Genomic DNA, 23,582 nt, shown 5'->3' with positions numbered 1-23,582 from the left:
TCCTCGAGATGTCTTGCGGATATCATCCCCCGTGGTGTGCACGGCGATACAAGCGCCATCGAAAACTTTGCTATCCAGGGATTATGGGGAATTTTCAATTAAACGACCCGCGCTCAGAGCTGGGAATACCCGGGCCACATAAAACACAAGTGCAGATAGCTCCGCCGAGTCACACACACACATACACGGATTTATTTGAACGTTTTCCATACAATATCCCGGAAGATGTTGAAATTGATTTCTCGATCCAATAATCGGATAAAAGTGAAACTATCTGTACTTGTACTAGACGAATATTGATTTTCTAAATTAGTCTGTGAAAAGGCCATATTTTTCCTTGTTGTCTAACAAAGACGAGTTAATTGTCAATCTTACAGTCACTAGTCATTCAGTATGAAAGAGTCTCGGAGTGCAAAGGGTTAAGGAATATTCATACCTGCTATGAGATGTTTGTTACTACTCAATTGGGAAACTTTTTCGATCACAAAATATGCTGGCTAACAGGCTGATTAGAACATTAAGATTTTTTCACTAAATGACTGGTAAATTGTTAGAAAGGTGATACATATATAGTTAGTTGAAATGTGTACGTAGCTTATGTTCCAGATTAATGGTAAAGTGAACGTAACTTCTAAATCAAGGTGGTAGATCTATTCGGGAACTGTATTGTAAGACCAATTCAATCTCACGAATTTCGTAACTAGGCTTTCAGTTTCATAGTAATTGTGCGAGTTCTTTCGAAAGAATTTTTTTACGAGGCAGAAACGAGAATTTACGGTGTACTTTTAATTGCCAACGACTTAAGGCGAACCTGAATCATACTACTCTAGACAGGTTAATTAAAAATACCAAAGGGGTCGTCTAATTATGACGATAAATAATCGGGAACCGATGGTCATTAATTAACGTGGATATGTGTATATTTACTTAATTCACGAAACATCCGTATCAAGCTAGTAACGAGATATTCCAATTAAACGATACTTCGTGACGTCAAATACCGACTTCGACAGCCGATGGTAAAATATAACTATTTATTTGTGCTTTAAAAAGAAAATTTCAAACTCTCCAAACTTCAAAACCATTTCACTCCACAAATTCAACTACATTCGCCCCCGATGCATGATCAATCCTCCCCTTCGCCAATAATTTAATTAACTCTCACTCTCAATACAAATACACTACCCGCTCGAAACACTCATCCAAAAGAATAACAAACAAATTCAATACCTACCATTTCAACCACAGACGGCTTAAAAAAAAAAATAACGAAAAACGAAAGACCGCATGCAATCGACTGTTTAATTGTTTCATTAACAATTAATTCCTATCCCGATTGAATTTCCACCAGTAACATTCGACACAAAAGAGAACAGAATATAAAAAAACGGAAAATTTACCACGGTAATACTCTATTGCCCGGTGAGTTTCGAGGCTGAAAAGCAACAGCAGAGAGGAAAAAAAGACGAGCGAGCAGAGCGACTGGCGTGAAATTAATTTCGGTTTTAATCCTCTCCCGAGCTTTTCTCCGCTCTCCCTGTGTTGTCCACGGCGTTCGTTCCGTGTCGTTCATATTCAAGAAAGTGTAAATAGAGTCTCGTGTTCGGCATTCATCGACTCCTCCTTCATTATTCCCGCGACGAAGCACGGTTGTACGCCTCTGTTCGATCGTAAGCGGCGCACGCGGTTCACGTTTCACCTGGACGTGATCACACGACCAGCGATCATCGATGCAATTAATTGTCTTCGATCACGCCCGTTAAATTTCTATATGCATACCTCGACAAGTGAGGGGAGGTGTCGAGCGATCTCCAAACGGAATCTTTCACTTAGGAAAGTGTTAGCGAAACCTAGATCGTGGCAGGTAATGTCTCGATGAGTGCGACTATAATATTATAAATTAATATTAAGTGTACAGTTACTTTAAAAGGTGAATATTAAAATCAACGAAATAGTGTTTAGTTTCAACTTGAGGAGAATGAATAATCTTCGTGGTTATGAAATACAGTTTGAAACTTAATATTGTAAGGCAAGAGGTTAATTTGATATTCTAAGTAAACTTTCTTCATATCCCGTGATTTTCACAGACTGTTCCATTAGACTTGAACTTTTATAATATTAAGTATCCGAGATAAGAAGATTTCACGCAATGGCCTAGTATATTTTCTTCTTTATGATTTCTCATGACCAACTGCAACACGTGTATTAATATTAACTTTTACAGTAATAGTGATGTATAAGTAAAAGTAATAAAGACCAGTTACTCAATTATTAGATTCCTCGATGTTCGATAGGTATTCGATAGAAAGTTGAAGAAAGAGCACGATAGAAAGCGAAGGTTCGGTCGAGCCACGGACCCAAATCTCATTAACGAGCACGCTTAAAGATTCTAGTGTGTATTCGTGCACAGGTGACGAGTCAACAATGTGGACAATACACCGGCGATTACGTAACGCGAATTGATAATAACCCGGGAGTTCCCGGACAAGTGTACCATTCGATGAAAACGAAAACAAGTTAAATATGTGTCTGTGTGGAAACTTAAAGGATTACACGGGCGGAGTGTTATGTAAAAGGGAAGACAAAAAGGACGATAAGACGATCCCACGTAATCGGTACGATCCCACGCAATCGGTTGATAATCCATTGTTCTCGCGGCGCATACTATGAATGGAAGAAAGTCATTCACATCGGCGAAACAAGGGGATCATTGTACAGTGTAATGAGTGGAGTGTGAATTTTACGCTTTTACGGCAATACACACAACACGAATGAACAATCAATTAACATCTAATAATGATCTCGTTCGATGTTTAGCCTAATGAGACTCTCGATGAGGGAAATAAATTTTCATTTTGTTATGTCGAGTTAGAAGATTATAATCCGATCATCTGGACTTTAGTAATGAGTTAGAAGCATCGTTTGTTGAATTGTTCAAATAAATTCGATTGGAGATAGTGGAAGCAGACGAGACTAAATGATACAGACAGAATAACCGATGGGGACACAGGACGTTTCACGTTACCTAGGGAAATTTCACTGGTCGACATGGACTGTTCGATACACTGATAAATTACTAAACTGACTAAATTGACAAAGTAGGGATTTAATTGTTACAGATTCAAATTTAAGTATCCACGAAATAATTACATTTAAAATTAGTTCAACGTCCATTTTCTTTACTCCTGTAGGAGTCTCAAGCTGCAGTTTCGAGTATAATATATTTATAAAACATATTTTACTTATTATTAAACATTTTTTTTACCGATTTTAGAATGTATACTGCAAACCACCTTGAAATTTGCAATCCTTATGTATTGTGGTTAAAATAAAAACGAATCACGTTTTTTCTAAAGACTATAATTTATCCTTTTCTGGAGAAATATTATTTCTCAACACAGTTTCAGACAAGGCAACCACAATACATAAGAATTGAACATTTTAGGATGGTCTTATAGTCAAAGGATTTAAGTATTACACACAAAAAACGTTATAAAATATTTCCCGCCCTATTATGGACGAAGAAGTTGAACGTAAAAATTCCCGAAGGTGCAACGTGTATCGCCATAAAGGGAACGGAACCTACGTGGAAAAGTTTGGTCACGTAACGTGTACCACAGAAAGTTAAATCATACGTCTGGCTCGAAATTAATTGCAGCCGTTCGTTTCCGATCGTTTCCATTATCTTGTTACGCTGACTAAATGCGACGGACTTCATTTGGCACGGATATTTTCCCTTTCGTACGTTTCTTTGACCTCCCTAACGAACTACCGAAATATTTCATCGGATTTCTCGGTCAATCATGAACCATCAATCTTCTGATCCCTCTTCATTTTTACCTGCACTGTTTCTGTCACAAAACCATAAATAATTTCTCGAGTCAATTGTAGTCGATTCCACGCCATTTACTGTAAATACTTCTATTATTCGATCGCGACAATGCCCAACCGTGGCGCGTACACGCTCCGTGGCGGATTAATTTCATCGTCTCCCATTTCACCGAACGTTGAGCATGACTAATAGCTATTAATTATCTCTATTATAACGACGCCCGCTTATCACGACCCCCCCTCCCCCCTCGAGATGTACGAGGAATTTCTGAGATCTCGGACGTACGCGACCCGGAAACGCAATTTATCCGAAACTCGAGTTGGTCTCGCCTGCGTTCAGTGAAACCATACGGCGACGTGATCTCTTAACCTACGTCTGGCGAACACCGGCTGATCCATTTGTATACACATCTGTGCACACTATCGACCGTATAACATAATGTAGAATATACAGAGTGTTTTAAAAGAAAAGGATCTAAGTTTTTAGGGGCTTGCAGTAACTCACTAACAAGGGAACTTGGGGGTATTCTGAAAATTTATGATTGTTTCTGAACCATTTTACTGCCACGGAATTCGAACACGGGTGACATGTACATTGCAAATAGGGTGGATTATTTAAATACCGTTAGAAAATTCTTTTGTAACATTAATATCGAAGTATAATTTGAAATTGTACCTGCAGCCTCTGGTAACTGAACACATATATTTTCGACGATTTATAACTTTAAAAATGAGATAACATGTGTCTGGCTACGTACAGCCCTTTTTACTGTGGCAGTAAACGTGTTAATACTTTTATAAAGCTGTGCTAGATTTACTTCACTTTTGTGAATACTACAATGAACTAATTGCTTCCAAAACCAGAGTTGGGCGAAATGTAATCTAATTAAAACATCCAAAACACAATGACATTGTAATTAACTATAATACCAAATTTAAAATAAAAATTACAATCTATTTATAAAATTACAATATAATTGTAATTATAATTGTCCCGCAATTACATTGCAATTGCAACGAAGATTCTGTTATTAGATTACATTTTGACCAAAGAAAACGAAATATGTGACTAACTTTAGAAGCGTGTACATTACAGATAAGTAGTTTCGATCGCGGAAATGCAACGCGTGGAATGGTAATTTTTCCAGGGACAGGGATAACGTGTCGAGACGTAGGCCAGTTCGAAAGGCGTTCAACGATCTAGAAGCCGTAGAAAAGCCAATGCACGATAAGATTCAGGGGCCCGGTTTTCAACAAATCGCCTTCACGATCTCGCGAAAGGGTCGCGCTCTGTTTCACCCGGCCTTTCGCTTTCCACTTGCGTGTCGTGGCTAGGTAGGTCTACGCGTTAATTGTCAATTATTGGACGGAAAACGACCGGGTTGGACTTGGTTACTTAACGCAAATGGCGTTAAGACGCGAATAAAACGCCAAAATCTGTGTTTGTTACGTTGATTACACGTAACACGCTTGCCAACGTAATACGTCTGGAAGTCACTGGAAAAACAGGTTATTATTGATAATATGACTTTATTACGTATCGTGATCGAATAAGTATGGAAATTAAAAGATTTGTTCGGCAGTGTAACATTTGTGACTGAATTGTGCATGGTTTTGTTTATTAGTAAGTATTATATGGAATAAAGTATAGATACTAGTTAAAAAGTTTATGATTTAGTGATGTAGGATTTGGAATATATTTTGTAGAATTCGAAGTATAATATTTGGTATTTTGTTGAGCAATAATTAATTTATGTCTCATCCTTTCATCGATGTACAGTCGATATTTACAAACGATACGTACAATCGATTTTTTAAACTGATCAACTGTAAACTTATTAAGTGAAGAATGGTGAAATATTTATTGGTACTTCTTACTACACTATAAACCCTTCGACGGAGTGAATTAATCAGATGTTTAACTAGAATATTATTACATTGAATAATATATAAGTATAATAATGGTCAGACTTAGCGTCGATTCTATTGAATCGTACATTTCCACGATAGGACGAATTATAGGTAATCGAGGACACAGTACTATAACAAATATCTAAATTCACATATGAATTATAATTCATTGTACCTAAATCCTCTCAGATGGTGAACACAAACTTCTCCATTAATCTGTATAGATCACCATGTTATTCTTCACGTCACAATAAAACAACCTGAAAGATATATAAGTGACCATAAATATCTAAAAGATAAATTCCAATCAGCGAATGGATACATCCCAAGAAAGTTGCCAATACGGTGTCCATTTTCTCAGTCAATTGACCAAGCGAATGACAATTTATCATTCCACTTCGCCATCGTAACGATACACTGGATCCCTAATGGGAATTCCTTCCCCTTGCTTTACATCTCACGAGATTTCCCTGGGAAAGCTTCTCCATCAGCCCATATGCTTCCTCGTACGCACTTACGGGGCGAATATATATGTATATAGCGTAGACCTGTCTAACTAATGGTGCGCGTATCGCGTGACGCAATCCCTGCTGCAAAACCGCCTATTTCTCAAGACATTGCACCGGCTAACTGTGGATCCTCGTTCTAACAATGATGCAGATCGTTCCATGTGGGATTTCCACGTGGGATCCAAGCGAAACGAGCCGATCTATGTCTCTGCTCGGGAAGCTGATTCCCAACGGGATGAGAACTAGAGTAATGCTGCGTGTCAATTTTAGAGGAACTATCGGGGGTGTAGTTTACATTTGTGTCCACTTGAAAATGGACTTCTGCGAGTTCAATTCTCGAGAGGAGGAATGTAAGTGTTTGGTGAATTTTGTTGTATGACCATATGGGAGTCATTAGTGAGGATTATGATGTGTTACCTCCTACTTTCATTACTCTCGAGACAAGAACTGACATCGATGGATAGCATAATGCTACGTATCCACAAAAAGTAAGTCTTCTATTTATGTCCTCTTAAAGGTAGACTTTGAGTTAGGCTTTTTATAATAGAGTATATATCTGTCGTAGAGTAAGGTGAACAAGGATTACTCTCTGATCTACGTCCACTAGAGATAAAAATTCTCAAGAGCGTGTTCACCCAGTGTACACCCAGCGTAACACGATGAATTACTCGCGCGGGAACGCGTTAACGAGCGTGTAACAGTTGACATTACCAGGTGGGGTTCGTATGACTCGCTCGAGTTTCAGCTTCGAACGGGAGCGGGTCACCGTGTACGCAGCGGTTTTTCTCTCCGAAATTAGATACTTTCACCCTGATGTGTGATATAGAACAGATCCCGCGTACGTGAAATAATATAAACCTGGGCCGACTATTATGGAAAAGTGAAAGCACCGTAGGTAAAGTGCAACGGGAACGAAATCGAGTCGCATGCAAATTTTTACCGAGTAATGGCTGAATTAGAATGATTGTCCGGTTCACTGACCAGCGATACTTTTAGGGGGATGAAGACACGTTTCAGGAAGGCTAGACTTAACCCTTGAATGGTAAGGTGAGTTTTAAAAGAAAAGTTATCTTGAACTTGTATTTATATAATAAGGAATAATAATTGAATTATATTACATGTAAAATATAAGTATTATAGTAAATAATAAAAAATATTTTTAAACGAAAATAGTAATAAAATAGTGAAAAATAGAGTGGGGACGGCTCAAAAAGAATTATAACTTGGGACGAATACGACCCTGACCTTACCATTAGTGGATTAAAAATGGTAGAAATTAATCAATGTTAACACTTAGTCTGTTAATTGAATAACCATCCGATAATAGGCGACAAGACAATGAATTCTGCTAAATAAAGAGCTTACTTGCTGTTCACATTAATGTACGTATTATGCCGCAATAAAAATCAGGGATATTCAGTTAAGCGCACAAAGTACACGATAATGTACGGTATTAAATTCCATCGTAATTAAACCCATTTTCTTATCATTACTCTGCTACATATTTTGCAGAATGCAAAGTTTATACAAATTATACTTCTTCAATATTCATTTCCACAATTTCGTATCTAATAAGATAAATGCCTTCCTTTTTTTCACGGAATGTTCTGCAATTTTACTAATAATGGAATCGAAGGAGGGAGTACAACGATATAAATTTCCACATCCACCTCTTTGCTCGGCCATTAATTGCCCGGACGAAGTGGTAATAAACACTTAACGTCAAGACTTCTATGATTCATTGCCCCGTTAAAACTTTTGACCACGGGGACCGTTTTATGGGGGAGAAAAGGAATCCAGCGAGGGTGCAAGAAAAACCGCGAAAAAACAAGAATCCTCGTTATCAGCCCGCGTAAATTACCGCTCGCGGTCGTTTTATCGAATTCTTCTATCTTCCTTTCTAATAACCGGGAAACCACGAGAGCATATTCGAAAGGTTAGTCAATCCATGGAACGCGCGTTGTTGTACAGAAAGTTAGTCAAGATAATGGGCTTGATGATAATTAAAGGTATCCTGTCTCTTGTTTGTTATCCGTTTATTAAGTTGAGGACTTCGAACTCATCACGTGTGTCTGGCGAGAGAGATCGAGATACGAGGGCCACCAGCGGCGCGGGTTTCTTCCGTTTATCTGTTTTCCGGTTCACGCCCGTCGACGGCCGCCATTTTTTCTCGATAATTCTCTACACGGCGATCTCTCTCACCCACGACACACTGCACGGAGGGATTAAACGATAAACGCGCGCGGAACCGTCGAACGTAATTAGAATTATTAAAATGAGTGGAAGCGAGGCGTTTGATGAGGAAACGCTCATGACGAGGGAAAATGAGGGGATTAATGGATGAGAATGGTGCCTGAAGAGCGTACTGATAGGTGTTAAATATTTTACGATATGAGAATGGGATCTTCATTTAAAATAATTAATGAGTTCGAGCAGATTTTAGAGAAGTGAAATTGAACTGTGAGGTAAAGGGATTGGAAAGATTTACGTATGGTTTTTAGAATTTTTGTCACTAGTTTTCATTTGTAATTAAGGATTCTTTTTTCTTCTATAATTACTGTTTTTTAATGGTCATGTTCGTGTGGTCGTAAAATATATCCACTGGAAGAGATTAAATGTAATAGTAAGTGAGGAGTTGCAAACGTATGTGAATACTAGTAAAATATATCACTTATTAAAATTATAGCAATCCAGAAATTAATTGTTATTCTCTGTGGTATGTATTTTAAAAAAAAACTTCCATTATGGTTCTAAATTTGAGATATACTGTAGCTGTCCCGCAAAAAGCAGAAGCTATTTCATAACACTAATAGAATGGACTAATAAAAACTTCCCTTTTTATCAGTAACGAGGTTACCAGTTTCACATTCTTTATGACTCACGGTAATTTTCAATAGAATTATTCGTACAAATATTCTGACTTGTAGTAAATCATTTTTATTCTTTTTATTTCTCATTTCTTCTTTCTTTTTTTTTTTATCCACACTCATATTTTATCGAAAAAAATCTCTACGCAGCTTTTATATTTTCCATACATCAAGAGAACTTTGACGGACAAATTATTCCTCCATGTTAACAGCAATTATGTATACTAATTTCTCATCCTATATCAAAAAAATTCCCGTAATGCTTTTACGTTTTAAGGCATTACTTCAAAGAACCAAATGTTATTTCATATTTAAAGTAACTCATTTCCTTCCTTTTTACTTCTCCTTTCTCCCTTCTTTCTTGTTTCATATATACTCATATTTATATCGAACAAGGGAACTTCAAAGATATTTTAAAGAACATAATATTGCTATATACTACAACAACTCATTTTTCCTTTTAATTCTTCACTCCTTTTGTCCTTCCTTCTTTATCTACATACATATATCCATTTCTTATATTATATTAAAAAAAAATCTCGTATTGCTTTTATACTTACTTTAAGGATCAATTTCAAATAACCAAATGTTGCTTCGCGTTCGCAACAACTCGTTTCAAAAGTGCCCATTCTATATTTCTCTCCCGACGTCCTAATTTATCAATGTAACCAGCAACGCTTGTGTACTACAAATAATGCAACAATTTAATTGTCGTTCGGGGAGTCGGTCGGACAGGAGCAACGCTCGGTCAATATCTTGCGAACAATTCCGGTGAGAGGTGTTCACGATTTTTTTTTCAGGTGACAGTCCTTCCTCACAGTTAGGACGTGGTGGTAGCCTATTAACTCTTGCTTCTTTCGTGTCTCCTGAGTATTTTCCATGGCCTTTTGTTCATTCCGGTCTTTGTTTATCCGCTATCGCGTAGACGCTCCTCTTTAATTTGTCCCTGGTCGTCTATTAATCACACGGGTAAAGTGGCGATTTCTGCTGTGCTCGAAACCTGGGAATTGTTGGGCAAGCTAAACACGAGTAGCTGTAATTGAAAGCGGCGCCGGCAGTGTTTGGAATCGCTTCGGTTCTCTTTTGCTTTTTATCGAGACTGAAGCTACACCGTTTCGACCAGAGGGAAGTAATTAAAATTTAATGAGGAAGGAAAACTATTCTTGGATTTCGAAAGAATTCTCTTGATATAGTTATTAACATTGTTTTCTACGTGTGTTCTAGGCATTTGATATCGAATTGATATCAAATGCCTAGATAATAGGTATTTGAAATCACTTGAACCACGTTGTGTTTTTACGGTAACATAATAAAATATATGAATCCTTTAATTAATGTATTGATACAATGACTCATAGATTCTTTCATGTACTTTCGAAATAACAATTTAAATTTTAATACAATTCCTGCTTATGTATTCTTATTATCTTCACTTTCATCGTGAAGCTCGTGATAAATGTTTAACTCTGAAATAAAGTTCGCAATTCCGTGCATAATTTACAGCCTTCCGGAAACTTTGTGAATTTCTGTAATAGAATTGTTATTATTTAGAAGTATAGTATCTTTTTCGGAAAGTGAGTAATTCAATAAATTATTTTTTTAATGGATTTAAATAGTAGAATTAGAGTGAAAGTAGCGATTATAGGAAAATTACAAGTAAGCGATCAGAGAAAGTTGAAGGAATTGTTTTTCTAAAATCCCGATTAACAATATCGATGACGATGTACACACGATAAGGTTCGAAAAATTGCCCTTTGTACCTATTATCGACAGAATACGAAGTTCTCAGGAGAATAAGACCGTGCTTTCACTTGGAAATGTGATACATTATTATCCCATTGCAACTTCCATTAGAAGAACTAACAGGAATTTACGAGTAGCCCGATAATGGAAGAAAAACTTTTCGCACTTGTTGAGCTTCGTGTATTTTAGGGTACTAATACAAATATCAGTAGAAAGTTCCCTTTTCCACTTTTTCCTCCTTAATCAATCGTATAACTCACCTGTTACCCTTCCTGAATTTTTTACACCATCTGATATCGAAACCTCATCATTTCCGTAATAAAGAACATACCGGAAGAAAATAATGTTATTAAAACAGAGTTCATTAAAATTCTCCGAGGTAAAAAAATATTAACGGAGCTTAGGGTCTATAATTTACGCCTTCATTATGAAGAAATTTATCGTTAATTTAATATTTTGTATTCACAGAAATACTTTGTATTTCTAGTATAGAATTATCTACTCTGGGTGATTAATTCGTCAAAATACTTTTTACCATAGAATTGTGTATTATCCGTCCTTAAAAAAAAAAATACTGTAATAATTTCAATAATAAAAGGCAGTTCACATGAAGCAGTCATGCCGACTGAATTCTAGGACAGCTTTCGTTGGAAATAAAACGACAAACAGCAACATGGACATCTAGCAAGATTGCGACAATTGGAGTAAGGAAGGACTTCCTCGTCCGGCTTACTACAGATTACCATCTGTTTAGAAGTCCGGCGAACTTTCTCAAAGAAAAGCGACCGGTTAACCAAGAAAGTGTGGAAAATACATTCAAAGAGTTAATTGAACGGCGTGGCCGACAGTACAACCGCGGTGTCTGGATTAAAAATACTGTTATTTTTTGTCGGTGGTGGATGACGGATAGAAGAATATAGGCTAGAAGCAGCATTGAATATGATAATTTTATGGTTTAACATGAAATCTGTAAAGGAGATCGTTTCGAAATTACTTCAAACGGATGTATTCAATTACCGCGGGGTAATTTAAATGATTCAAATACATTAGACTGTCACTCGATTGTTAAATTTCCTCTTTCGATGGATGGGTCGTTTTAGACCCATCTCTGATTGATCTATCAGATTTTCAATATTGTCATCATTTTCTGAGGATGTTTACATAAATATACGTACTTTAATTAGCAGAAACATTTTCATTTTGTTAAGAATTGTATTAGGTTCCGAATAAAATAAAAAATTAGTTATATATTGTTTTTAATGTACGGATGTTTGAGTAGTGTGAATTTATGATTCATTAGAGGAGATCGGTGACTCGCTAAAAATGAAACCAACTGAAATACCATTAGCTCCTCCATTTCAAATATTAACAATATCATTTAAAATCATATAACCCAATTACATTGCCACCAATAATGTAACACCGAATTGAGGTCAATGTAAAATTGCAAAATATTTACAAATTTTTACAGCAACTGTTAGAGTCGTTAAAAATGTTACCAAACGAAATATTAGAAATTCTTCCATTTCAAGTGTCAAAAAAAAATCTCAAAAAATCACGAGTCTTGCAGAAAACAGCCTACCGATCTTATTTCCAATACTAATGTGTCGGAACCGTGTCGGTGCACAGTTCGAATTTTGCGCGCAATTTTCCGATTGCGCGACGAGCCGTTCGAAAATGTTCGCCAGAGAAACCGCGGACTGATGTCCTCCAGGGGCAGCAGGCTAATGCTTGTAATTAATTCAACTGCGAATCTGCGTGAAATTTAAATGCACCTGCTCTATTGATTTTCTGACTCACCGGCGATTTTGGCCGCGCAGGTGGCACCACCTGCGCAGCCCATAATCACCGAGCAGGCGCAACGTCACTCGTCACAAACCCGTTCGAATATTGGTCTGTTTGATTTTATGGAAAAAAAAAACACACGTGACAATCCGCAAATATTGATTAAACGCGCATATGAAACGCGACATGGAAATTTCCACGATTTTTTTGAATCGTTTAATCTTTCGAAAATGGTAACTCAATTGGAACATCGAGCGAAAACTGTTCGCGGAGCGTAACAATGGGAGGGTTTTAGTTCTTTTTCTGAAGATATACCTTGCAAATAAATCTGTTAGTGTAAAATTTCACGGGGAATAGGAACATAAAATTTATTACGATTTATTTTATAAAAATTCAACGCGAGATAAAAAGGAATAGAAGGATTACCTTGGAAGGAGTAGTTTTATAAACTGAACCCTGTTTCAGTAGTAGTCAATCATTAGAAAAATTAGGTTTAGTTTCTAATTACTTAGGTGAGTGATTTCTTATGAGAAAAATAAAATTATAGGGTCGAAAATATGGTTTGGGACCGATTTAGAGTCTAGGGTAATTTTGATGTACAATTCTGTCCCAATTTCAGGCCTGAAATATACTATAGTGTAGTTTCGAACCAGCTGTAGATTGTGGACCAGTCTCGGGCCTGACGTATGGATCAGACCTTCTAATAAAAGATCTGGATCTTAAAATTGCACAAATACATTTAATAATATGTACTTAAATAAGGGATGAACATTTATGCGGCACTCAAATGAAAAGTGGATCAGGTCGTAATCTATTCATCGATTACAGAAACAAATTTCAGTGGCTGTCTGCATCAGTAAAAGGATCTATTTCCATCCGCAGCCTGGGCCAACATTTCTATATTCATTCACCTGTCAGTCGTTCCGTTCACGCGGACTATTCTTGAAAATACCGACGAAACTTTCCTCGTATTAACTTTCGACTTATTTTCTCGCTTGTTCTAGTTACCGTTTTCGTTCGCCGTACGTTCCAATTTCAAGGGGCATCAATCGGCCGATTTAAGGGGCATCGAATCACAGGGAAACACGCTTCGACGGGCGTCGATTTTTATAGCCTATCCCATTTACATTTCTCGCGTTCGAGAAGTGGACGTATAGACGAAATTACCCGGGAGAAATCGTAAAAAAAAAGAATAAATAAAGAAAAAGGAAGAAATTCCTTCCGTCATTTCCCAGGTTTCACCGTGTTGCTCGTGATTCAGAAATGACAAAATGGCACCGGAAACGACGGAAGTGGACTTCGATAGATCCAATGCTTTCACCGCGTATCACGCTACACTTTTTCCCCGTCTGTCGTGATCAGACGATTTCTCGCGTCGGATGCGACTCAACTTGAAACGTTAATGCCTGTTTTTTAACCCCTCAGTCTCGTAATTGCATAATCTCACGGTGTGGCAGCGATGATTTGTTTTTTCTTAACGATCGAACCGTTTCTTTTTCTGTTGCAGAACACAGTTACGTAAATGATCCCATGGTCTGTCACAATGAGGCCGACGCTTACGCTGAATTGTAAGTACGATTTGCATAGACACGCGCAACACGTGGAAATATGTTAATTAGCCGATTCAATTCACTTTTACCTTGTGCTGTTGTTGTTGCCTCAGGTGTCCTAGCGATGGGGCTTTTCACCTGCATCGGCGCGATCACCGTATCGATTGACCGTTCTGATAATAAACCCGTAAGTAAAGTGACAATGTAATCGAATTATTACCGAGTTAAATACTCTTTATGGACAGTGTACCGGGGTGAGTTTTCTATTTATATTAGAGGTAAAATCATTTTCGTTGTTGGTGGTAATACGAGAGAATGTTGGCTGAAACTGTCGTTACGAAGACCAATTGCAACCCGTTTAACCCCCGTCGGATCCGCAACCAGCCATCCTCCGGCAGCCGACAATCCGTTATCTCATAAAAACGTCCGCCCATCCTAAATTCCCAAGCAAATTGACGCCCTCCGCTTTATAGACCCCATTTCCGACCAGTCGAATTTACAAGCGACAGTAACGCCATAAATGGTTGTTAAACGCTGCTACAATCCTCCTGCTTCGATCCTCTTTCAGCCACCGACGCGATCGTCGATGATCGCAAACGGATGGAGGCCCCTGACGAATGGCTACGAGGAAACGATCGGCACAAATGTCTCGCCGTCGAGCAATCTCGAACGGAACAACGGTCCTGTCCACCCTGTGTTAGGCAAGCTACAGGAGCACATGGCCGCCTCGGAGAAGCTGAAACCGCAACGTAAAGGCAAACCATCCTCGTCGTCGTCATCCGTCGTCGTCCACCACGATTACAATCCGCCGAGTATACTCGGCAGTTTCACGGTGTTCGGTCACGCGGCCGCAAAAGCGCGTGGCGAAGCGCATAATACCCACAATCACCTGAACAAACACGTGCCCTCCGAGACGCGGGAGTACACGTTCCTTATCCCACCCCCGAAAGACGCGTACAGGTTCGAGCTGGACGCCCACAGGAAGCCAATTCTACGGGATAACGCGGCGTACCTCAGGCAGCCGCCACAATTCATCCCGCAAACCGCGCATCAGCAGCCCGATCCGATAAAAGCTGCCACGTATTTCATCAAAGGTTACACCTCCACCACGAACACACCCTCATCGACACCGAACAAGAATAGACACTTCGGGGATACGTATATCCCACATCTCCTGCAACCGCCTAGATATCAGCAATCGAAGCCGTTCGAGTCGCTAAAAGTGAGCAACGCGAAGCCATACTTCCAACCCCCAGGCGCGTCCCCAGCGAACGATTTCGGCAAGGACAAACGTCTAAGCGAGCACGATCATCGACTGAATTACGACAAGTACCCTGGACAGGTCCACAACGAGCAGATCATCAGCCCAGCGAGCACAGGGAACTTCTTCAGCCAGGTGAACCATCCGTATAAAACGTCCTACGAGAGGGATCCTGCGTTCCTGGTGCACGAAAGTCACGAGATAAGCTACATCACTCCACCAACAGTCTATAATAATTACAACTTCAGACCATCTCTGCCGTATGAGACACTTCTGCCGCCGGATGTCTACAGCTCGTCCACCCCGCCACCTACCACGCCTCGTGTGCAAGAGTCTAACAAGTATCAACAGAATGTTGATCTTCAGGCCCAGGATTACAAACAGCCGAATCAAGGCACGACGTCGAAGCAAGTAGACAATGGACCGCAAGATGTTCACCCAACTGCTGGGATAGCTAACACGTATTATGTCTCTGAGCATCAGGATCTAACCCCACCGCCATCCTCCTGGCCCCTGCCCAAAAACAAGTACACGTCGGATATTAACGAGGTTCTACCACGTGTCAATCCTCCGTCAAAGTTCAACCAGGAGGTGGTCGGCTCGGACCAGATACAAACGGTCCCGAAAGTTGTCTATGTGGGCCCACAAGCAGCTGCGCCCCAGTTCCAGAGCTCTGTGTTGCCGATCGACGTACGGCCAGACACCGCTCGGCCAGAGTACGAGACGCCGGAGAGTATATCGCTGAAGCATTTCAACGAGCAACAGTATCTGATCCAGCAACAATTGCTGCAGAGGGACAGACAGAGGCTGGCGGAACAGGAGAGGCAACAACAACTGGAGATCGAGAAGCATCAGCAGGAAGAGCTGAGAAAGAGGCAAGAGGAGCTCAGGCAATTGCTGCAACAGCAGAAGGAGGAGGAGGAGGAGGACGAGACCAGGCTGGCCGTTGAGTCCGCGAAGAATCAGTCTGGCCAACTTGAGAAAGTCACTCAGGGACAATCGCCTTACACGGTCCAATTGGCGGAATACGAGATCCCGAAGGTTACGACCGACGCGGCTGCCGTGATCACCGAATACGGAGATGTCGGGGGGTTGCAGAAGGTTCAACAGTCTCAGGTATACTTAACTTTTGTTGCGAAAAGGATGGGGGTTCGAGTTATTGCCGCGCGTTCTTTGACAGTTCGATTGGACTTTTACGATTATCTACTTGGATTCTACCGGGTCTCCGCGTGATATAGTTGCAGAAGTTGCAGATTGTAGAGGGTGATTCTGGTCTATAGCTTTTATTGGATTTCTGTGTGATAATGTTCTAGAAGTTACTTGGTGCATATTGTAAATAGTGATTCTAGAATCTATAGCTTCTATCGGATCTCTGTGTGACAAAGGTTGTAGAAATTGCTTGGTACAGATAGTACAGGGTGATTCGTAAATGTAAGGTAAACTACGAAATAGGACGTTATAAAATATAAAATAAGTGAAATAGATTTTGAATATAGTTTTAAAGAATATTCGAAGGTAGTAAAATTATGTGTCGTTGCTTGGTAATGTGACGTTTTATTATCGGACTGCTAATAACAGAGTAATCTCTACTGATCACGATTCGTGGTTCACCCTGTATAACGGCTACAATGCAATTAATAAAAAAACGGAAAGAAATTGTAAACAAAAGTAGTAAATGACAATTCAATATAAATTGAAAAGTATAGACTGTAATACGCGATTAAAAATGTTACAAACTCTCCGAACAATCGAAATATTAAAAATGTTTTCAAATGTCCTTAAAAATTTCCTCCCAGGTAACACAACCCGACTACGTAATCTCGGAGAGTCCGATCAGCCCGAGCCAGCAGTACCAGGAGCAATTAAAAAGTCAACCGGAACAAACGAATTACCGTGAGCAACCGCAAACCGAGCCGCGGCCACAGCGACCGTACAAGTTATCGCGCGATCAATATAGACGAAGAAAGCCAACAACCGCGTCGTACGAGCCCGCGCCAACGGAGGCGCCCGTTCAACTCCCAGAGACCGCGGTGCCGGTGACGTTGCACATCGAGGAAGTCCAAACCACGTTGCCGCCGGAAGTAGCGAGCGTGCCAACGGTGACCACTCAAAAGCCCCGAACTCGACGACCTGGCACCCCACTGCGTCGAAGACGTCCAACGACCACAACTCCAGAACCAATTACAGTGGTCGGTGACGATTTCCTAAAGTACGACAGGCCCGAAGATGTACAGCAACAGCTGGACCCATCTCGACGAAGACGTATCAAGCCGACCCAAACCACTCACGAGGAAACCGTCACCGAGAAGAAAGCTAACATCAGGAAACGACCTGGTCACAGAAACCGTGTCAACCCAGGCGAGCCATTCGAGGCAGAAATCGTCACAGAGATCGTCCACACATCGGTGAACACATACAAAACCCCAACCGAGACGATTCCAGGGTACAACAACGAGTACAACCAGTTCGTGACGAATCAACCAACGAATCAGTTCGCCACAAGCCAGCTGAACAATCAATTCGCGACGAGTCAACCAACGGCGAATCAGTTCGCGACGAACCAACCGGTCAATCAATTCGTGACGAGCCAACCAACTAGTCAGCAGTTCGATTACCCGTCTCAGCAGTACGGGTCGGTCGACGAGCAACGGGAATACGCGACGGAAGTGCCGTCGGAGTATCTGACCGAAGTGACGAGGACGAAGATCGAAGAGGTGCCCAACAACGAGAGTTACAACACCCAGGGAGGAACCGTGGTCAGCAATATCCCCCTGGAGGATCTGTTCGTCAAGACCGAAGGCAATTACTTTGATAAATCGACAGCAGTGTCCAGTATCAGCCTGGGTAGCAATTCCGGTGGTAATACCGCGACGACAGTTTCGACAACCACGTCCACCGTTCAGTCGACCGCTCAACCACCAAGTTCCTCCACGATCAGATCGCACAAGGTACGACCGATGAGGTACGGAAACACCACCAGGCCACGGTTCAGCGTCAAGGACTACAAGAGTCGTTTGGACTACAAGAGCAGGCTGGCTACCATCTCCACCACCGAGGCTACGCCAACTCCAGCACCCAGTCATAAGCAAAGAGGTTCGAACTATAAGAGCCAGAATCAGCAACAGCAATCTGGAGACACCACCAGGGAATCTAATGGAAGATACAAGTACGTTTCCAGAGTAAACTATAGGACATCATCCCCTAATCCCGTAAAACATCAGGAACAAGAGTATCCAGGCGAGGACACCGCATCGTCAACAACAGAAAGGACCAGATTCGTTCCAAAAAGGCGACCAGTCAACGGGAACGTCTACAGAAGCAGAATATCCGGGACAACAAGCAGCCCCAATAGGTATGACAGTGATGCCCAATCGAAACCCAGCACGGCTAGACCAGAGAACGTGTTCTCCTCGTCGGTTCGACGACGGCCAGTGATGAAAAGCAGGCTACCAGCGCAAAAGGAGACCTCGACAGCCGCGTACGCCGAGAGAAAGGAGACGGAGGGCACGGAAATGGCCGCCGAGGAGACCAGTTTCTACTCGGCTATCACTACAATGGGGACCACCCGAGTGGTAGCCAACGAGATCCCGGTTGAGAAAGAGCCAGCCGGTTCCGTGAACGATCCAGCACGGCTGACGATCGATGGGGAGGTGGAGAAGAACGCGGATGAAAGCGAAAACGGACCAGGTTTCCAGGTGGAACGTGAAAATCCGCCCGTTGAACCGGTTCCTAGCAGCACCGCCAAAAACGTGGAGAGCCAACTAAGGGAAACCGATGTTGTCACAGAACGGGTCGTTGAGAAGAAGACAGAAGCCTCGACTGAACCCAGTGAACGTAAATCTGAGGAGACCAAGTCCACGACATCGTTCGACGTCAAGGCTGACGAGGAGGAACTGTTCGCCAAGGCGTCACAGAGCGTCGCTGATCTAACCAGTTCCGCTTCCGCTCTGTATGACAAGCCGGGGATGTTCAAGGCTGTCTCCCCCGAGAGCAGAGTCATTGTTTCGCATTTCAAGATACCCACGGATGAACCCACTCTGCCGATCGAGGCGTTCTTCCAGGAATTGTCGAAGAAAAGTTAAGGGACGCTGAGGTGTTCGTTTGGTTTCTGGTTAGGTTTGCTTTGAAGTGAAAAGTGATGTACTCGTGGCGGTATGTTTGGGATCGATTGGCTCGATGTTGCTTTTGGATTTTCATGATTTTCAGAGATATTGTACTGTGTAGAAAGTGTGGAGAACCTGCTTGATGGATTTTAGATATGGAAACAGTTAAATAGGAGTCCTGTCTTCACACGAAGTATTCAAAATAGCCGCCATTATGGTTTAATGTGTGGAGACGGCTTGTGATCGACGGTTTTGACGATCAAACTGTTTTTTGTTTTATATTATTGTTAACCCACTGGCGATAGCGTGTTCTAACAGTTTGTAAGTAAAATGAAAATTGCGATCAGAAGATAACGATGATATAATTCAGGCCTTAAAGGGTTAAGCTTCTCGCGTAGATATCACTATGTTTCAATAAAAACAGTTATGAATAGATTATTTCTAAGTGTAATAACGAGAAATTTTAACTTAATGAAGTAAAATTATACAACGTATACAACTGTGAAAGAAATGAATGTTTCAGATGGTAGAACCAAGCAATGCAGATAAAGCATAATATCAGCTATGCTGATACGGTCATCAGTGGGTTAATTAACACTAGAATTGCCAAAGTAATCAAAACGACTGGTTCGTAAACTCTTCCAAAAAATTATAAAAATATCATATGAGCGTATTTTTTTATATTCTTTGCAACTTTTATCATAATATATAAGTGAAGAATTTCGTTCATTCATCGATTTACATATTTTTAACAAATTATCCGTTTTACCAACGTGATGAAAATAGAAACAGGTCCATCATCGGTAGTCCTACTGTGAATGATATTACGTGATGTTTATTTCTGAAGTGGAATTATCAGAGCATGAACATAATGAGTCCTACAAGCGATCCCAAACACAGCAGCTGAAAGAAAGTTCATCTGTCCTGTTTCTAAACCTGAATTTGATTTATTGTTCCAGAGAACGAATACAGAAATTGTATCTAACGATTCTCTTTAGCCTAATATCCACGAGGGTAGCTATATTATTATACTTCGTATTTAATTTATACGCGTTACAGGAAGTCTTGATGGGAGAATATTTGAATCACGAATTGAAATTCTTCGATGTTACGTCACCTGAATATTTCGTTACCATAAATTCTTCTCGTCGATACGACGATCGATTCATCCAATTAATATATTCAATTTGTAAATACATTAATTGAAAAATGAACAACGAGTTATCTTACGGGATAGATATACCAAAAAGTGTAAAGTCCACGAAGAAGTACTGTTGCTTAATTAGCTCGTGGAGGAAGCAACGGTGCTTCTTTCGCAAAGACGACGAGCAAATATTCTTAGGCGAATCGTTTACGTCCTGTGATGGTCATTTTCTATGTCCATTACGTCAGCTTTCGAGCGGAGAAAATAAATGGCAGACCAGTGCATTCGGTTATCTTCAATAATCAGTAAAATTTAAGCTTATTCGATATCCACGATCGAACGAATTAAATTTATGCCATTAATTTAATTGAAAAATTGCATCGGTTATTGGAGGTTTGGATAAAAGTGTTCGTGATTTTTCAGCAATCACGACGAAAAGGTGCTGCGAGATATAACGTATCTGTAAATACTAAAATATATTTAGAACGTTTTCATTCGGATCGATTTTGTGTTTAATAGGTGCTCGATTCGGAGCGTTATTTAACTACGTAATGGATGCATCGACATATAAGGAAGGACACTCGATGCCTCGAATGAAACGCACGATGGGGACCATTGTTTGTGACAATCGGACTGTAAATAACGATCATTTAGGAAATTATCTGCGCGTGCAATACAGATCGGAACTGCTCGGGAAGCTTTAAAACAGATACAAATGAAGGTAATTACAATGGTCGTTAGAAATGGAAAATGAAACTTTACAGTTAATGCACCAGTAAAATATAACAATTTATAATGATGCCAATTACCATACGGATTTAGTAAAAATTGTAGAATCAGTAGGTATAGAAATCATTTATATTCAAGTTTATTAGAGGAGTTCCACTAAATCATCGAGGAATAATAATTAATTTAATTTTCCTTTACTTGATAGTGTATATTCTTTTTTATGAAATTAACTTCCTTTTTCCCATAATTTAAGATATAAATGAAAATTTCTTAATAATTAGTTCAATTACATGTGTGTAAATAAAAGTTACATGGGATTTTTACTTTCATTTGAGTATATTGAAATCCTTAATAAAGGAAACACGTTTCCATTGACATAATTTTCCATAAATCGACGAACTCGAATCTATAGTTGGATCGAAATGAAATGAAATCCCGTAGATCACCGATGGTCCACCCACAAGCAGTTTGATTATGTTAATGCATCCTTACGTAAAGAATAAGGTAATCGATAAGGTCGGTAACACCGTGTTATTTATACGTACACTGTAAATATATATGTATGCAATGAAATAAATAGTATAAGCAGAATACGTTACCTCTTTTAATCGCAACGAGTCACACCAGCGACACACAGTGGGCACACAGCGCTGGAACGTGAAAGGTTTACAGGTGAAACAGATCAAACAGACACGGTATATTAATATTCCAATTTGATTCACAATCCATTTAATATCGTTACGATAAACGGTTACATGCGTGTAGTCACGGTCGAGTAAAATACTAGTTTGTAAAGTTTAAAAACAAAACCCACGTTCGTTTTCCATTCGATAAAGAAAACATGTTCGATTTGCAAATTGTTTTTTAATCGTTTCTTTATCTTTTCCTTTTTCTTTGTTTTCCTCGACGAATGAAACGCAACTGTAAATACATATATAATAATTCGAAACAGGCAAAATAGTACTTTACCCGGCTACGTTTTCCTATGGTTCGAACAAGATTTCCTTTCGTTTTCTCCGTTCATCCCGCCGGTTTACGTGCGTATTTATAATATTGTACGTTGTATAGGCCTACGGAAATTTACTCTGATTGTACCTAATTTAGAATTATGCACAGGCCATACATTACACATAATATTATTCTCAAGCGAGACAACGCAACGTCGTGCGCTTCGTTCTCGTGAATCACGCTTTTTATTATACGCCCCCTACACTTCGTTCATGTACGTATCGTGTAAAACTCCATGTAATTGACAATTAGTTTAATGTGCTTCTTGTTTTCTTTTCTTCTTCTTCTTTCTTCTTCGTTTTTTTTTTCAGTCGTTCAAGGTACAGTTGTACAGTATACGATATAATATAATATATATTTATATATATGTATATATACAATAACAATATTAAACTATGGTTAAGTAGGCACACGCATACCAAAGTATTTACATTGCCCACTGAAGTCCGGGTGAGCAAGAAGTGGACGTTGCAGGCTAACAATAAGTACTGTGTGTATGCACATCGATAAGAATCACGCAGTTAAGCGTCTCTATACTCTGATCGAAGAAAGAATCAACTTTTATAGGGGGGAGATCCTATTTACTCTTTTCGAATATCATGAATATTCCATATTTCAATGGAAGAAACAGTGATTGGCAGAAATTCTATTTTAGTAATACAGAGCAAATATTAAAATAATTAATATTATATAATAGAATTGATGTATGAGAATCTCATTCTGATATTTAACCCTCGTAAAATTGATGATTTTTCGTAATTTTGCAGACGACGACTGGGTCCACTAGGACCCTCACATTTTCACTGGTATAGGCACTCCAAACTGAGTTTTTATTATTAGGATGAATAATGATGCTAGCTGAGGGTTTCATGTTCACGTTTCACCACCGTAATACTGATAATTTTATTTTAATGTTATAGAGAATGACTTATATTGTTACTTATCTAAATACGTCAACCTGAGTTTCTATCGTCAGGACAGTTAATATCGACTTATTTAATTTACTTTTAAGGGTAGTCCTATCGATAAGATGATTTCTAACGTCTTCGTGTAGGAAATTTGTCTACTAATCATTCATAATTCCGAGGGTTAAGTTCTTCCTAAAATGTCGAATACAGCATCGCAAAAAATACGATTTCAT

The 23,582-nt window shown here is 39.7% G+C and overlaps 1 protein-coding gene across 1 annotated transcript; it reads left to right on the top strand.

Moving 5' to 3' along the window:
- The first annotated feature begins 14,168 nt into the window (after positions 1-14,168).
- LOC107191768 (putative mediator of RNA polymerase II transcription subunit 26) lies at positions 14,169-19,539 on the top strand. The gene is made up of 5 exons (XM_015580870.1): positions 14,169-14,214; positions 14,310-14,383; positions 14,765-16,573; positions 17,254-17,948; positions 18,057-19,539. The coding sequence occupies exons 1-5, from the start codon at positions 14,169-14,171 to the stop codon at positions 19,537-19,539; spliced, it is 4,107 nt and encodes a 1,368-aa protein (XP_015436356.1).
- The last annotated feature ends 4,043 nt before the right edge of the window (positions 19,540-23,582 follow it).

Source organism: Dufourea novaeangliae, unplaced genomic scaffold (genome assembly GCF_001272555.1).
Source record: "Dufourea novaeangliae isolate 0120121106 unplaced genomic scaffold, ASM127255v1 scaffold228, whole genome shotgun sequence".
NCBI classification, from domain to species: Eukaryota; Metazoa; Arthropoda; class Insecta; order Hymenoptera; family Halictidae; genus Dufourea; species Dufourea novaeangliae.
The sequence above is the reverse complement of the archived record's forward strand: the minus strand, read 5'-3'. Positions and strand labels throughout refer to the sequence as shown.

Bases quoted from the DNA above. Each gene is read 5' to 3' on its own strand.
- LOC107191768 (XM_015580870.1), top strand. From the start codon at position 14,169: ATGATCCCATGGTCTGTCACAATGAGGCCGACGCTTACGCTGAATT. The intron at 14,215-14,309 runs GTAAGTACGATT...TTGTTGCCTCAG, and splicing joins GCCGACGCTTACGCTGAATT to GTGTCCTAGCGATGGGGCTT. The intron at 17,949-18,056 runs GTTCGCCACAAG...CCAACCAACTAG, and splicing joins ACGAATCAACCAACGAATCA to TCAGCAGTTCGATTACCCGT.